Source organism: Abramis brama (assembly GCF_963993115.1).
Source record: "Abramis brama genome assembly, chromosome: 2".
Classification (NCBI taxonomy): domain Eukaryota; kingdom Metazoa; phylum Chordata; class Actinopteri; order Cypriniformes; family Leuciscidae; genus Abramis; species Abramis brama.
In genome coordinates, this window is record NC_139964.1 from 10,063,620 (window position 1) to 10,081,462 (window position 17,843).

A 17,843-nucleotide genomic window follows, 5' to 3' on the forward strand; every position below is an offset into this window, starting at 1 on the left:
CAATCATTTAGTGGTTTATTGTTGATTTGTGTCATTTAGTGAAATGTTTCTCTTCTTGTGTTTAGATGCCTGTGATCTCACACTGGATCCAAACACAGCAAACACTCGACTCATTCTGTCTGATGAGAACAGGACAGTGACGCGTGTGTCTGAGGATCAGCCGTATCCTGATCATCCAGAGAGATTTGATGGAGTTGTTCTTCAGGTTCTGTGTGGAGAGAGTCTGACTGGACGCTGTTACTGGGAGGCTGAATGGAGCGGAGATGAAGCTGCTATATCAGTGTCATATAAAGGAATCAGCAGGAAAGGACGGAGTGAAGACTGTATGTTTGGATGGAATGACAAATCCTGGAGTCTGTTCTGCTCTGATAACAGATTCACTGTCCAGCACAATATGAACTACACTGGTATCCCTGTCGTCTCTTCATCCTCTAAGAGAGCAGGAGTGTTTGTGGACGTGTCGGCCGGCACTCTGTCCTTCTACAGCGTCTCTGACACACACACACTCACACACTTACACACACTCAACACCACATTCACTGAACCCCTCTATGCTGGATTTAGACTTTATGATGATAACTCCTCAGTGTCTCTGTGTGACATTAAACAGCGTCCTGAGGGAAACACCAGTGATACACACACAACCGGGTGAGTGAAATATACTGTGTCTTAGTGAAGGATTTCTCCAGACTGAATAATAGTTCAATCCTCTGTTCTTCATACATCACTAAACACTAGAGATGCACTATATTGCGGTTTTGCTGATACTCCATATGCTGATATTTCACAACATGTTTTGGCCAGTATCAATAAATACATATTTTACTTCGTTTTGAAACAACACAGAGTCTCTCCTGTGCAGAGACTATAAACACATTATTCTTCATTTTAGTTAGTTTAGAGCTAAATCTATTTCTCCTTCAGTTTCAGAGTTGTGAGGTCTCTGTGAATAGGGCTTTAGACTGATTTACAGGTATTTCTCAAAAGCTCCTGATCACACACGATCTCTAAACTGTAATTTGCTATTCATTTTCTGTAATTTTCTAGCTGTAGTGTGATCTTCTTTTCTATTAATATTCCTGCAGACGAGGAATAAGACAGAAATAGTCAAATTCACTCAGTATTACTTGCTCTATTCCAGCACTCCCTCAATTACAGTCAAGCACAATTAACTGTAGACAGTTGTGTTGTAAGCAGTAAAACAGTCCAGTTCTTTATAGTCAAACTCATTTATTATGTTTGATAATGCACATTTCTGTCCACCCCAGACTGCTGACGGTCTTTATCTGTCCACCTCTGTGAAAATATCCACAGTTAAAAACACTGATTTATAGAAGACTGGACACATTATTCAGCTTGAGCTTATTGATGGAGAATATAGAGTTCATGTTGGCTAGTTAAACATAAACATAACTGGACAATTATGTGTGAATTAAACTCTCATTATAGTATATATGTGTTTGTTATATTAGATTGTTTGTTATTAGTGAGTGACATCACAGGCGTCAGTCGCAGCATTATATACTAGCTTTATATTTTCTCTCTGTCAAACTGCCTGTCAAAAATAGTTTTTATAGTAAACTGTTTGTATGTTGTTGGTTTTGAATTGTTGGTAATACTTTACAATAAGGTCCCATTAGTTAACATTCGTTAATGCATTAACTGTATTTGTTAACGTTAGTTAGTCAACTGTTCATTGTTAGTTCATGTTAGTTCAGGTCCATTAAATAATATTGACAGATACAACTTTTGATTTTAATAGTGTATTAATAAACATTGAAAATAACATTAACTGAGATTAATAAAAGCAGCTGACTCTTTGCTTCTGCCTTCTTCTGGTTCTTCACAGGTTCTCTCAGCCCAAACCTTCTGGGCTCGATATTCACCCGCTGCTGAACTGTCAGTCTTGTGTCCATATAGCTGATTCTGATCAGTGGCTTCAGATTGAGCCGTCGGCCTGTACAGATGAAGGAGGGTCAAAGTTCAGGGTCAGCACTTACCCAGGCCGTTACGAGTGTGTCAGGACCAGAATGCGATGGGTCTGTGACTGTGTCGTCAGCCTTCAGTACCGTACCGTAGACGGACTCTTCCTCAACGCAGAGCTGAAGAAGCGGCAGTGCAACCGGATCGGTCCAGTGATTGACGTGACGGTGATCTCAGGGAAACTGGAGGAAGTTCATCTGCCCCATTACGCCTGTTTAGGAGAGTCTGACCCCTCTCTCAAAGATGCTGTGAAAGTCCTCACCGTAAAAGACGAGGGAATAACCACAGAACCTGTGCAGCTGACCCGATTCCATGCTAAGATTGTCCAACCATCCTTCTCTTGGAAAACATTAATTACAAGTTGGAAAAAGCGAGTGGAAGAACACTGCGATCTTCTTCTCTACATGTGTTCTAAAGATCCTCTCATTCTAAATCTCTACTTGTTTCCAGTTGATCCCTGTGAAAAAAAAAAAATTGAGGAAATTGAAAAATCATTTTCATCATGCATCATCAGGCATCCCAGACCTGACAGGCCATTTCGGATGAAAACGCCACACATTCTTGATGTTCCTGGTGCCTCCACTATCAATCCTGAAGGAGGGATCACACTCAGAAGAGAAACTCCCCCAAACTTCTTCAGGGTCAACACAAGTCTGGAGAATGATCTTCGAATGGCTCTTATCAGAGAAGAGGATCAGGAGAGGGTCTGGACTACAACAATTAAGAAAAATGAACTTGATCAGATTCGTCCTAACAGAGACGAGCCGCGTCTGAATAGTGAGGAAGGTAAATCACAGTTTGTTTGATAAGCATTGGCCAGATCTCATTCAGGGGGTTAAAATTGTTGGGATCATTGCAGATAAACTCTGTCAGCAGAAACTAATTCATGAGGAACAATATTCAGAAATCACACAAAGTTTAACCAGTCAGGAGAGCATGAGAAAGATCTGTGATATTATACGTATGTAGCTGCAGACAGATGTAGAGAATGTTCTTCAGGCTGTTGATATATTGTGATGTGTGTTTTCCTGACTTCAGTTCAGCAGTCTGAGCCGGAGGACAGAAGAAATGCTTCAGTGTCTGTGGAGGATCAGCCCATCCAGTCCGACTGGAAGAGACCAGACAGCATTACTCAAAGCAGCCAAGAGTTTAAGAGCACAGTTCTCAGAGAAAACAGAAATAATGCAAGTCTCTGTTTCAATACTTTAGTGAAAACTTCAGGGATTGCTAGTCCAGCTTTTGTAGGGCTGCCGTACTGCAGAGTTTAAGTCCATCCAGCAGCTGAAGCAGCAAGAGTTCAGGAGTTCATCTAAATCACTTTTTATGATTTATTTTAATAATTATGAATTTTATATTGTTGATTCATCTATTCACACAATGCATATTCTTAGTTTGCACACAATGCTCCTTATTTAGTTTCAGTTCAGGTGACTCTATTAGTGTTATAATTCTGTTAATACTGATGTTTTCTCATAGGTTTATATCCCAAAGGACAAGTCTCAGAGGAAACGTTTAGCTCTGCTGATCACCAACATACGATTCAAGCACTCAGAGTACAACAGGGCTGGAGCAGAGAGAGACGAGAAGAACATGGAGTGGCTGCTGAAGGCTCTGGATTATAGTGTTGAGAAATACAGAGATCTAACTGGGCAAGTGCGTATAGAGCTAGTGGACTTCTGATGTGGATATAGAGATGTGAACAAATATTTTACAATGCATTATATACTTTGCATTTCTGTAAAAAAAAATGTTTTTACTGACAGGATATATCTGATAAAGTCAGGGACTTCGCTGCACGTCCTGAACATAAAGACTCGGACAGCACCTTTGTGGTTCTGATGTCTCATGGGAACATAATCGAAAATAAAGATGCCATTTTAGGTGTCAAATATGATGAGGAGGAAAACCCCAATGATTACTTCTTTGTTGACGACATCTTCTCCAATCTGAGCTCAGAGAAATGTCCTGCTCTGATTGATAAACCAAAGGTTATTCTGATTCAAGCCTGCAGAGGAGGTACGACATTACTGATAAAACTCAACTATTCTTATACTGCCATTTCTCTTTGTACTCCGAATATATATATTTTTTTCTGGATTTATTGTAATATTGTCATCCATATCATTAACTGTTTCTCTGTCCAGATCACCCAGGAGCTGTGGAAATACAGTCAGACTCCACTGTGCACAGAGAGAAAGACTTCGTCTGTTTTAAGTCCTGCCTCCCTGGTCAGTAAAACACTGATTTCTGAAATTGACTTGTTGCCCAGACAGCAGCATAGAGTCGGCCCAGATCTGGCCCACATCTGATACACATGGATAGGGTTGGAAAATAAGGGACACCCATTCAGCCCCTGAACAGCACACAAGGGGTTAAAAAACCATGCAGGTTTACAGCACGTTCACGAGACTCCGTCGCTATGGAAACAAAGCCCCTAAAATGCAATCACGGGAAAATGAGCTTCTCTACTCCTTATTGTGAAATTGATTTCTTTATATTTACTATTAGTATTCTCCACACTGTGTGGGCCTATGTAAAACATGGGACAAATCGCGTCCCGTATTGTTTTGATATGGGATGCATCATTTTACCTGTAAATACGGGGCGATTCCGTATTTTAAGGGACAGGTGGCAAACCTACACATGGGTTCCACACGTAATCAGATGTGGGCCGGATCTGGGCAGACACTGAGTGCTTCTCAATATACCTCCTCGTCTCCTCGCTCCTCCGTCCTCCATCCTATGACCCGGAAACCGATCGAGCACAGCCATCTTGAAGGACATCTCAGTTCTCTAGTTGCACCGCGAGGAGTCGAGGATCAAGGAGTGAGGAGTTTCCAGAGGAGTCATGAGCGAGGACGCACAGGTGTATCCTATGCGGAAGAGTTTTATCAACTAAAACGTGACGCACGTATAAATTCTCCTCCCCCTTCACATCGGTCACAATCATTTTAATTTATACTTTACCTTTGCAGTTTATATAAATAACACATCTCACATATTTCAACAGGGTATCTTGCTTTATTAATATTTATTATGAATTTCTTAAATAAACAAACTTCTACAACATATGGGCAGATCCTTTGAGCGCTGCTGGTGACGCTCGAGTGATCAAATATTCCAATGTATAAAAAAAGCTTTCATTAGATCCCTCCATCCTCACGTCTTTTCCTTGCAGTTTTTCCTCGCATCCTACAGGGGGCGGAGCTGAGATGCGAGGAAAGGAAGCGAGGAAAGGAAACGAGGATGCACAAATAAGAATTGAAAAGCACCCACTATTGCCCTGTCCCAAATGGCACCCTGAACACTCGCGGTCTTCCTACGAATCCGCACTTTCGTGGTGTAACACCTGGTAAAAATAAAGCAACTGATTTCCTTTTTTTAACAAAGTTACTTTATGGATTCACACTGCCATGGTGAACTGATGAAACCACTCGTGTTGGCCAGTGTTTCTTCAATAATGAGCAATGTTTACAATTTTGGGTTACTTTGTGAAATACCTTAACCTACCAATGGCTTTTTTCCACAGATATCAGCGCTTGGAGGAATAGTTCCAACGGAAGTTATTTTATCTGTTACATCATGGAGGTGTTCTGTGAATGGGCTCATGTTGATCACATTATGGAGTTGTTCAGGAAGGTAAATGTTGAAAATCCCATTTAAATTGGTTTGATTTATTTAAACCCAAAGTCTAAATAATCTCTTCCAGTTTTTTTTTTGCTCACCCTCGGTGCATTGCTCACCTAAAATGAATACAGGAGTTTGCTTGTCACATTCAAATATGATATTTTTTTATAGGTCACCTCAAGCATGGAGAAAGACACAAGATTGAAAGCCGATGGTAAACTAATGCCATGTATGGACAGGACGTCCCTTCCAAAGAAACTCTACCTGTTCCCTGGACTCTGATTATGTGCAGTTTAAAATAAGTTTAATGCAAGACACCACAGGCTAATACATACTTTGAAGTCACGTGACTACCATGGATACCTGGCGGACAGCAAACGGGTATTTTCAACGTAGAGTCCTGTAGTTCCAGGTCTTTCTAGTAGCTATCAAGTCTGTTAGCGAGCTAGCTGCATAACTATGGACTAGGATTAACTCCAAGGTAGCTAAATTGTGTAAAGCAGACAAGTTTTTTAAGATAATCGAGCAGTAATATTTCCTCCGTAAATAATCTAGCTCTACTGTTGAGTCATCTCTGGTTCTCATTGAAAATCATAGATATCACAAACTTCACAACAACCTATCACACACACTTCTGTTATTGTTAGCAAAAGACGACAGCTGTTACTGTGCGTTCACACCGCCACCGGCGAGAGCGTCAAAGTGACCAGAAGTCATTCATTTTCAGTGAATTTTGCCATTCTCGCCGGCGGCGGTGTGAACGTACAGTAAGCGTAGCTTAGACTCATAACACAAACAGCTGACTCGCCGAACCAGCTGGCGGTGTTGATTGACGAAACTACAGGGTAACTTAAAGACACGATTGATTACATGATCATACACCCATTGTATTCAAACAAATGTTGAAATTACCTTTGATGGAGTGATGGAATGATCACTGCACAGACGTGTATACTGTGAAAGTTGCTTATCTCATGATCTGCGGTTAGTGCAACCAATCGCACAACAACTATCTGGCATGTCGTTTACACCTCAAAACACCAACTTTTGTATAGTAAAACTGACAACGTCCTGGCAAGATCCTTGATTAGTTTACTGGGTTTCGTTGCTGGGGAACGACGTTCTTGCCCGCCAGCCAGTGCTTGTGACGTCACGTGCAAAGTATGAATAGTAAAGATTGGTCTTTTATGCAAAATCGCATTCTAAATATATACAGGCAGTCTATTGCATGCAATTATCAACTATATACATTTATTTTACTTCAATCTCATTTTCTTCGCTATTGTAATATTACTATATTAACCATTTAACTGCTAAGGAGTTTTCTCCTTTCAAAATCTAAAATATTGCAAGAATTAGATGCTTTGTTTCCAGACAAGACTTAGAGAAACTTGTGCATGCTTTCATCACCAGCAGGGTGGATTATTGTAATGGACTCCTCACTGGCCTTCCCAAAAAGACCATAAGACAGTTGCAGCTCATACAGAACGCTGAGCAGAACCAGAACATATGAACACATCACACCAGTCCTCAGGTCTTTACACTGGCTCCCAGTTAGATTTAGGATTGATTTTAAAGTACATTGTCATTTAGCAGACGCTTTTGTCCAAAGCGACTTACAAGTATTATTACTGGTATATAAATCATTCAATGGCCTAGGACCTCAATATATTGCAGATATGCTCACTGAATATAAACCCAACAGATCACTCAGATCATTAGGATCATATCAGCTAGAAATACCAAGGGTTCACTCTAAGCATGGTGAGTCCGCTTTTAGCTATTATGCTGGAACCAGCTTCCAGAGGAGATCAGACGTGCTCCTACTGTAGTCACTTTCAAATCCAGACTCAAAACACATCTGTTTAGCTGTGTATTTACTGAATGAGCACTGTGCCAATGTTCGTCCGACTGTTTGTACTGTACTGTATTTTATTTTATTTTATTTTTCTAAACTGTTTTAATTATTCTTATTAAGTTGGCTTGAGAGAGCCAACTTACTGATATTGTACTTAAACTTATTATTATTATTCTGAGACTAAATTTTCTGACTCTAACTCCTCCTAAAGCTTTAATTCAATTTTAACATTGAGCTCATTTTTTTGTAAATTTGGAGTGCTGTCAATACAGAGAACAACGACAAAAATCGGTCTTGCCTACACCGTGTTATCCTCTTTTTAAAATTTGCACCCTGTTGACTTCAATGGGGCAAGTTTTAAACCTGCTTTTAGCCTCTTAACATCCTTGATGTGTCATTACAAGTGCCCAGCCATGTGAGTGATTCCTTTAGAGTGAACATGGGTGAATCTGACTGCAGTAGATGTGAAAGATATTAATAAAAATGAAGTTAATTCGGCCAGCGCTCATACCTGTATTTATTTCCTGTTTTCGGTCGAAGTCCACAGTAGTCGATTGTCGAGTTCACGCGCATAGGTTATCACGCGCGTGAACTCCACAATCGACTACTGTGGACTTCTACCGAAAACAGGAAGAAAATACAGGTATTTGCGCTGGTTGAATTAACATCATTTTTATTCATATCTTTCACATATACTGCAGTCAGATTCACCGTGTTCACTCTGAAGGAATCACTCACATTGGCTGTGCACTTGTAATGACACATCAAGGATGTTAAGAGGCTAAAAGCAGGTTTAAAACTTGCCCCATTGAAGTCAACAAGGGGCAAATTTTAAAAAGAGGATAACACGGTGTAGGCAACACCGATTTTTGTCGTTGTTCTCTGTATTGACAGCACTCCAAATTTACAAAAAAAATGAGCTCAGTTAAAATTGACCGGAGTTCTCCTTTAACTCTACATACTCCAAACTCGGCTCAGACACTCAAACTGATCTGACTGGGTGTGCTCTATCTTTTCAGACTGATCGGACTTACGGTTTTCCTAAAAATGACGATCAAAACTCGGAAAAACTCCCATTGACTTAACATTGCGGAATGTTTTCAGATTCAAACTCACCAACCGACAAAAATTTAAATCTAAACACCTTGAAGACTAATTCAAACTGCCGTTCTATATACTATATGAGCCATTGAGACTCATATAAACTAATAAACTCATCTATCTATCTACTTCAAACTATTTTAAACTTTAGACTAATTTAAACTTTAAACTAGGGATGTCCCAATCCGATCACGTGATCGGAAATCGGGCCCGATCACGTGTTTTCAGACTCGATCGGAATCGGACGTTACCTCCCGATCAGGACTCGGATATATATGTATTTATATTCTCATTATTTTTTAACACCTCTATTATGCGGTGACACAGAGTTACGGCGGTTTCACACTGCACACGTTATTAGAGTGTAAGCAGCGCAGGAGCAGTGCGTATGGTGAGCAGGAGCAGGACACGCGCGTTTTGCTTTCATACTGGCAGCATTTGTCACGCGCGGCTGAACCGCGGGTTGTGTACAGACAGAGTCTATAATGGATAAGTTGGCATTGCTTTTTTTCGTTTTCAAATACATTTAAGAGAAAAGACTTGTCAAGAAGCTTATTTTATTAATAATTTAATTTATATAACTTTTGGTTCATCTTTGTTTTTATTGTTATGGCAATAAGTTTAAGTTTGTTTTTGGACATTTGTTTTCTTTTTAAATTGCTGTTGGTCATTTGATTGACTGTTTAAAACACAATAGATATCATCAATGCACTTTTTGGATAAAACTGCGGTGTATTTTGGCCATGATCAATGTATTGTCACTTTAATTCAGCAAAAGCGGCGCAGCAAAAATAGACTCGGCGCCGAAACGATCACGGCACTGCTGCTTTGCTCTGCTACGCACTGCCTCGCCGCCTCTGCGTGCGGTGTAAATGCTCTAAAGCCTGGTTTAATCTGTTAACATGGGCGGCGAAAAAAATATGCGCTGCACGCTCTGTTTTAACAGTGCAGTGTGAAATATTTTTTAATATTTACTGTTGCACTAAAGTCCAAAAGTGAAGAATTTATTTATTACTTGATTGTTCAAGCTACCTCACAGAAGTGCTCTGTTTGTTAACAGAGTTGTTGAATGTTAAAATAAGGTGAATTAAATAAAAAATAAGGAACATCCTGGATCTGTTTTTTTCACTCTTCTTTATTCTTTTTTGTTTTTGCAATATAAGTTAGAAGTATCGGATCGGGACTCGGTATCGGCAGATACTTAAAATCAAATGACTCGGACTCGGACTCGAGGGCAAAAAAACCTGATCGGGACATCCCTACTTTAAACTAATTTAAACTTCAAACTTATAAACTCTAAACTCATACATTTGTAAACTAATTAACTTATAAACTCATGAATTCATAGACTTATGAACTCTTAAACTCATAAATTAATAAACTCTGAACTCTTAAACTCATTTAAACTTATAAACTCTAAACTCATTAAACGTATAAACTCAACTCATTTAAACGTATAAACTCTAAACTCATTTAAACTTATAAACTCTAAACTCATTTAAACTTATAAACTCTAAACTCATTTAAACTTATAAACTCTAAACTCAAAAACTCGTACACTTATAAACTCATCAATTTATACACCTATAAACTCTAAACTCATAAACTCTGAGTGTGTGTGAGCGAGTTAGTGTGTGTGTGTGTGTGTGTGTGTGTGTGTGTGTCTATCTATCTAACTTACAGTATTTATCTATCTGTCATAAACTTCAAACTACTTTAAACTACTTTAAACTTCAAACCACTTTAAACTTCTTAATTTTAAAACTCCCGGCTCCCAAGCAACTCCATAGCAACCAAACTTGAGTACCCTAGCAACCGTGTTGCAAGACCTATATCTCTGTATCAGAACATCGTATAGAGATGAGGTTTGGCTCTTTTGACTCATGCTAGCAAACAGCACTTCCAACATGCTACACATGCTAACAGTGAATAGCTACATGCTAATAGCGATTAGTTGAGTGCTAAATCACTTTAAACTACTTTAAACTTTAAACTACTTTAAAATTCAAACTAATTTAAACTTTAAACTACTTTAAACTACTTTAAACGTCTTAAGTTTAAAGATTCCAGCTCCCAAGCAACTCCATAGCAACCAAACTAGAGTACCCTAGCAACCGTTTTGCAAGACCTATATCTCTGTATCAGAACATGATATAGAGATGAGGTTTGGCTCTTTTGACTCATGCTAGCAAACAGCACTTCCAACATGCTGCACATGCTAGCAGTGAATAGCTACATGCTAATAGTGATAAGTTAAGTGCTAAATCATGCCAAGATCATGCTAATGGTGCGTTCACACCGGACGCGAATAGCGCGTCAGGCACGAGTGATTTCAATGTTAAGTCAATGCAAAGACGCGTTATGCGCGTAAAAAATTCCTGCGGCGCGAATGAGGCGTTTAGCGCGGTGCACTTTTTATTAGTGCTTTTTGTGCATTCACGCGTTTGATGCGAATTCGCGTTTGCCGCCCGAGTTGAAAAATCTGAACTTCTGCGTCAATTCGCGCCACGTTAACCAATCAGGAGCCTGCTTGCTGCTGTCACGTGGTGAACTGACAGTTTATAATGTTATTTTATGTTTGGCCTCAATAAATTATTTTGTAATATGACTAAAATGCACAACAAAGCAAATATTTCACATAAAAACTCAATTTCAATATGAGAGATACTCATTTTTTATTGAATGCTATTTATTCCATATCTATTCTAGATTATATGAAACTTTATTAATCTAATGTAAAGACAACAAACACAATTTAGTGTATAAAAACTTTAAAAAAAAATCACAGGACAGGTTTCACTTTTGGAGGCTGGCTCCATTTATTATCAAAACAAAAATAAATGACAGATTAGGTGGGTGTGGGTGAGGGTGAACCTCGCGCCGGGCTGTACAGCGCGGGCTCGTCAGGCAGCGACCACTCGAGGCCGAGGCTTATACGGCCTACGCTGTCCTCGTCAGCGTCCTCACCGTTAGGTCCACCAAACCTACCTCCTGGAGCAAATTGTGAAACTCCTGAAACCCTCCGGAGGGTTTGGTGGACCCGAGTACAGCGACGATGTAACCTACGCAGCTGTTTCTGCTCTCCAGAGCATATACGAGCGGTGACTCTCTCGATTAATGCTAATGCTAATGCTCGATAAACATCTAAAAAAAGATGGCCGCCAGCAGGTTTCGAAACTTTCGCCTCTGACGCGCGCGATGCGCGTAAATTTCGCTTCAAACTTTTGATTTTACGCGCGTCAATTTCGCTCTTGACACGCGAATGCACACAAAGTGGCCAAGCGTATAACTAGACGCGGCAGGTGCGAATTTGACGCGCTATTCGCGTCCGGTGTGAACGCACAGTAAGAACTCTATAAAAACTCCATAATAACCATCTGTGCCAACTGCCAACCACCTAGCAACACCATAGCAACCACCAAGAACACCCTAGCAACCGCCTAGCAACACCATAGCAACCACTCAGAACACCCTAGCAACCACCCAGAATACCCTAGCAACCACCCAGAATACCCTAGCAACTGCCTAGCAACACCATAGCAACCACCAAAACACCCTAGCAACCGCCTAGCAACACCCTAGCAACCACCCAGAATACCCTAGCAACAGCATAGCAACCACCCAGAACACCCTAGTAACTGCCTAGCAACACCCTAGCAACCACCCAGAATACCCTAGCAACACCCTAGCAACCGCCTAGCAACAGCATAACAACCACCCAGATCACCCTAGCAACCACCCAGAACACACTAGCAACCGCCTAGCAACACCCTAGCAACCACCCAGAATACCCTAGCAACCGCCTAGCAACACCATAGCAACCACCAAAACATCCCAGCAACCGCCTAGCAACAGCATAGCAACCACACATAACACCCTAGCAACCGCCTAGCAACACCCTAGCAACCACCCAGAATACCCTAGCAACAGCATAGCAACCACCCAGAACACCCTAGCAACCGCCTAGCAACCACCTAGAAAACCCTAGCAACCGCCTAGCAACAGCATAGGCTGATATAGCAACAGCATAGGCATTTTGGCTGAGTTTGTGCCAATGTATGACTGCCTCCTTATTGTAGGGGACTTTAACATTCACGTGTGCTGTCCTGAAAAGCCAATGGCAAGAGCCTTTTTAAATGTCATTGAGTGTTTTAATCTTGTACAGTGTGTATCTGGCCCCACGCAGGAACGTGGGCACACTCTTGACCTGGTTTTAACTCATGGCTTAACTGTTTCTAATCTTGAAGTCTGTGATGCTTTTTTCTCTGATCATATGCCTGTTGTATTTGAAATTTCCCTCTCTTGTGTCGTAGTTAAACCGTGTGCTCCTGTGCGCCGTGGTCGGATAGTTAACCCTTCCACTGCTGCTCAGTTTTCCTCTGTTTTTAATCTAAATTGTGTCTCTCTTTGTCCTAACACAACTGTTGAAGATCTGTGCGCTGGTTTTAATGCTGCTTGTCTAGCAGCATTAGACATGGTTGCCCCCATAAAAACCAGGTTGTCTAAACCGAGATCTGACCCTTGGCTGAACGATGTCACCCGCGCTGCCAGACGCGAGTGCAGAAGGGCGGAAAGAAAGTGGAAGAGGGATAAACTCCAAGTGTCATTTCAGATACTTAGAGAGAGTTGGTGTTCTTATCAAAAAATTGTAAAAGCTGAAAAGACCCAGCATGTTTCTAACATTATTTCTTCTAATGGTCACAATCCTCGAGTTCTTTTTAATACCCTCAAAACTGTTTTTAATGTCCCACAACTCCAGTGCTTTGAGAACCCATCAAAAGTGTGTGAGGAGTTTCTTCACTTTTTTATCCACAAGGTGGAGAGCATTAGGGCCCTTATTGGTCCACCTTTGTATGACCCTGGCATTTTTGTAACCTGTTCTGCTGTTTTGAACCAGTTTGAGCCTGTTAGCTTGCCTTTTTTAGAAAAGATTATTGGTCAAATGAAGTTCACTGGCTCCCCCAATGATGTGATTCCCTCTCGTCTTTTTAAAGAGGTTTTTCCTACAGTGGCGCCCTGCATACTTGATATTGTTAATGTCAGTTTAATTACTGGAGTCGTACCTATGAGTTTTAAACATGCAGTTGTTCAACCCTTGTTAAAGAAACCTGGTCTAGACCGACTTGAGCTCTCTAACTATCGGCCTATTTCTAAGCTCCCTTTGCTTTCTAAAATTATGGAGAAAGTTGTTTATCTGCAGCTGAGCACATTTTTGAATGACAATTGTATAACTGAAATTTTCCAGTCTGGGTTTAAGTCAGCCCACAGCACTGAGACAGCTCTGCTGAGGGTTTTCAACGACATTCTTCTGGCTTCGGACTCTGGTGATACTGTTGCTCTGCTGCTATTGGACCTTACGGCTGCGTTCGATACAGTCGACCACCAAATTTTATTGTCTCAACTGGAGAACTGTGTGGGCATTAAGGGGTTGGCCTTAGCCTGGATTATGTTCTATTTGGAAGGCAGAAGTTTTTCAGTTCAGGTCAGTGATGCTGTGTCCTCTTCGGCTCCTCTGTCGTGCGGAGTTCCTCAAGGGTCTGTCCTTGGGCCGCTACTTTTTTCAATGTACCTGCTGCCTCTTGGGTCAATTCTTAGAAGTCACAATGTTTCGTTCCATTTTTATGCTGACGACTGCCAAATATATGTGCCGCTAAGTCAGTCAAAAACCCTTTTAGAGTGTCTGAATGAAGTGAAAGCATGGATGGCTATGAATTTTTTGTATTTAAATGAGAGCAAAACTGAGTTTGTGTTATTTGCTCCTAGTGACTCAGCTGCTGCGGTTCCTGTTGACTTGGGTTGTCTAACCCGAGACATTAGCCCTGTGGTTACAAATCTGGGAGTCAAGTTGGACGGTCGTTTAAAACTTGATGCCCAGATTAGTGCAGTGGTGAAGACCAATTTCTTCCAGCTGAGGCAACTAGTCAAAGTAAAACCGGTTTTATCTCGACATGATTTTGAAATTTTAATCCATGCTTTTATCACCACTCGTTTAGATTATTGCAATGCACATTACACTGGTCTTAGCAAATCACTTATGGCACGATTACAACTAGTCCAAAATGCAGCTGCTCGTCTTTTAACTGGAACTCGAAAATTTGACCATATCTCACCCATCCTCCAATCCCTCCACTGGCTCCCTGTGCACTTTCGCACTGATTTTAAAATTCTTTTATTTGTTTTTAAATGTCTGCATGGCCTGGCCCCTCAGTACCTGTCTGATCTGCTCGTGCCCTACACCCCCTTTCGTTCGCTCCGGTCGGCTGACCAGGCACTGCTGGTCGTCCCCAAGACCAAACGAAAATCCAGAGGTGACCGTGCATTTGCCGTGGCAGCTCCGAGACTCTGGAATGAGCTGCCTTTGCACATCAGATTGACTGAGTCTCTTCCTGTTTTTAAATCCCGTCTTAAGACTCATTTATTTTCTTTGGCTTTTAACTCAGTTTGAGGGTTGACTTTTAGTTTTGTATCACTGTTGCATTTATTTTTATTGTTATTTATGGTTTTATTATTATTATTATTTTTTTTATATTTTTTTTTTGCGCCTCTGTGGTATGTTATTGTTTATTTATAGACTGTGTTCAGTACTTTGGTCAACAGTGTTGTTTTTAAGGTGCTTTATAAATAAAGGTGGATTGGATTGGATTGGAGCATAGCAACCACCCAGAACACCCTAGCAACCGCCTAGCAACACCCTAGCAACCACCCAGAACACCCTAGCGACCACCCAGGACACTTTAGCAACCCACTAGAAACACCCTAGCAACTTTTTAACGTTAAACTACTTCAAACTTCAAACTACTTTAAACTAATTTAAACTTCAAACTACTTTAAAATAATTTAAACTAATTTAAACTTTAAACTACTTTAAACTTCTTCAAACTTTCTGGTCCAAACTTTCTCAAGCGCCTTTAAAGTTTGTCTCGACAAACTTTTTAATCTAGTTTCTTTTTATTATTTTAATTTCTTCTATGTAAAGCACTTTGAATTGCCATTGTGTATGAAATGTGCTATATAAATAAACTTGCCTTGCCTTCAAAATAGTGTCAATGTGCACTACTTCTTCCATCAGATTTGTTCCATCAGTTTGTTATAAGAGTATTTGCTAATCTTTTTTTATATAACTTAGTTTGCTATAAGAATATTTGCTAATCTTTTTTATATAACTTTGATAAAAGTGGAAATTAATCAATAAAGCTTTTCTAATTTGTTACCATGCCTTTGTCTCTTGCCTCCTGCATCTGCCCAGGCAATATGTCCATGTGGGTTTTTGATGGGCTGTCACTTGGAACCAGATTGGACAACCCAAATGGTGCCCATAGAAATGTATCCATTGGCTCCACATGGGCCTCATGTATGTTATCCCATTGGGGCACATGATAGGTCCATAGTGGGCTCTAAGAGGGACCCATTTAGATGTTCATTATGTGGGCTTACTTGGGTCGCAAATAGGTGCTAATAATGGTGCCGAGGTGGACTACACACTAAACCTTATGGGGCCCACATGGGTGATCACACTGAACCCATACATGGCCCCATTACAGTTTTATTGTGGGAACAGTGGGTGAACATTTGGCCCCAATTATTCATTTCTTTAAGGATTCCAGTGGGTCAAATACAAAATCGTTAAAAGCTGACTGCCTGACATTTAAGTTTATAAACTAACATTTATAATGTGATGTAAAGATGTATAAAAAAATAAAATAAAAAAAAACAATAACCTAGTATCATAGTTAAAAAATCTAATCCAGCAACTAATGGTCAAAAAACAGAGAAAAGTGGAAAGGCATGGAAGGTTACACCAGCAAAACAGAATCATAGAATATGAACAACCCTCAAATACAGAACCGAGGGTTGTTCCATAAAAGACGCTTAGAAAAGCGGGGATTAAACTCCAAAACCGGACTTGAACGAGCCTAACAAATAAGTTGGGGCTAAAGTGGTTCCATAAAAGGTAATTGAAGTTCACGCAATCTCACTAATTTGATCCAGGTTTATCTAGTCTAGATAATTGCGTGTGCACGCGTTTCTGAAGCAGAGGTTGATCGTGGATCAAATCGATCCACCATCAAACAGCGTATATTTTGTGCTGTTTTATGTGTTTGTGACATGTTTTTTTTTTTTCCTCAGTGCAAAACTTACATTTTACAGTTATATTCTCCATCTGTAAATGTTAGAAAGTCGAGCAAATGTATCCATTTTGCTGCTAATCTTCATATTGAACGAGCGCTGCTGCGCGCATGCGTGCCAAATAGGAGCGCAAAATTCTGACTAAAATATACATTTTGCTTGGAAAATTAATATGCGATATTTTATAACAATAGAAATATCTTCTAATTATAATAATTTATCTTTAGGATGTTGGATAAGTTGCCGTAAACTTCTAGCGAACAGAATTCTTCAGTGAACAGAAGTAGCCTAATTTTTTTAAGAAACTAAATATATAAAGATACAAAATATAGTTTTGGGTATAGGACCTATGCTACTTAATAAAGATGATGTATACTTATTTAGAATGCTTTTAATGCAATAATTTTTTGGAGAAAGCAAGAATCCCCAATTTTAAATGAGTAGATTTAGTTTCTAAAGTACATAATGGAGAGGATAACATGAAATTAATAGCAAATGTATACATTTTGAAAAGAAATGTGCAACTCTAAAATCAAAGAATATTCCATAAAATAAAGGAATATATATTAGCCTACATTAACTACATTTTTATATAACCCTCCCTCCCTTTTATTTCTAGTTATTTGTTATTTTATTTATTTACTTATTTAATACTGAATATTTTATATTCAAATAATATTACTTGAATAACTATTAGGAATTATGTGTCATTATAAGAGTTTGATATAAATATGTGAATGTTAATTTTTTATTAATATTTATTTATTGTTTTTTGTCCTTTCCCCCTTAAATCATATGTAAAAGTGTCTAACTATGTACTTTTTGGTTATTGTTCTAATCATGTGTTTTTTAGGCTATGTGTTGGTGGGTATTATCACAAAAGAAAAAAAGTAGAAGTAAAAATAAGGAATATTTATTGGGGGAAAATATGATGTCTTTAAAGGAACTGTCAATTTGTATAATTGTGTTAAATGTAATTATTTATTTTTAATTTTGTGATTTTAACTTCTGCTTTAAAAAGCTTTTTTTTAGATTGTGTTCTAATGTTCTTCTAATTATCATAAACATGTACTACAGCTGCCAAACAAAACCAGAGAAATGTATTCATAAATCTTTAAAACAATCTACCGGTAATTAAATCTTGGGC

General features: G+C 39.5%; 1 protein-coding gene across 1 annotated transcript; it reads left to right on the forward strand.

The window, feature by feature from the left end:
* Window positions 1-43: 43 nt before the first annotated feature.
* Window positions 44-5,892, forward strand: LOC311077921 (uncharacterized protein; the record flags this gene model as incomplete). The annotated part of the gene is made up of 8 exons (XM_084106567.1): window positions 44-648; window positions 1,850-2,769; window positions 3,022-3,167; window positions 3,460-3,636; window positions 3,747-3,999; window positions 4,128-4,211; window positions 5,513-5,622; window positions 5,782-5,892. 8 exons carry the CDS (start codon window positions 44-46, stop codon window positions 5,890-5,892), a joined length of 2,406 nt encoding a protein of 801 aa, XP_083962693.1.
* Between the last annotated feature and the right edge of the window lie 11,951 nt (window positions 5,893-17,843).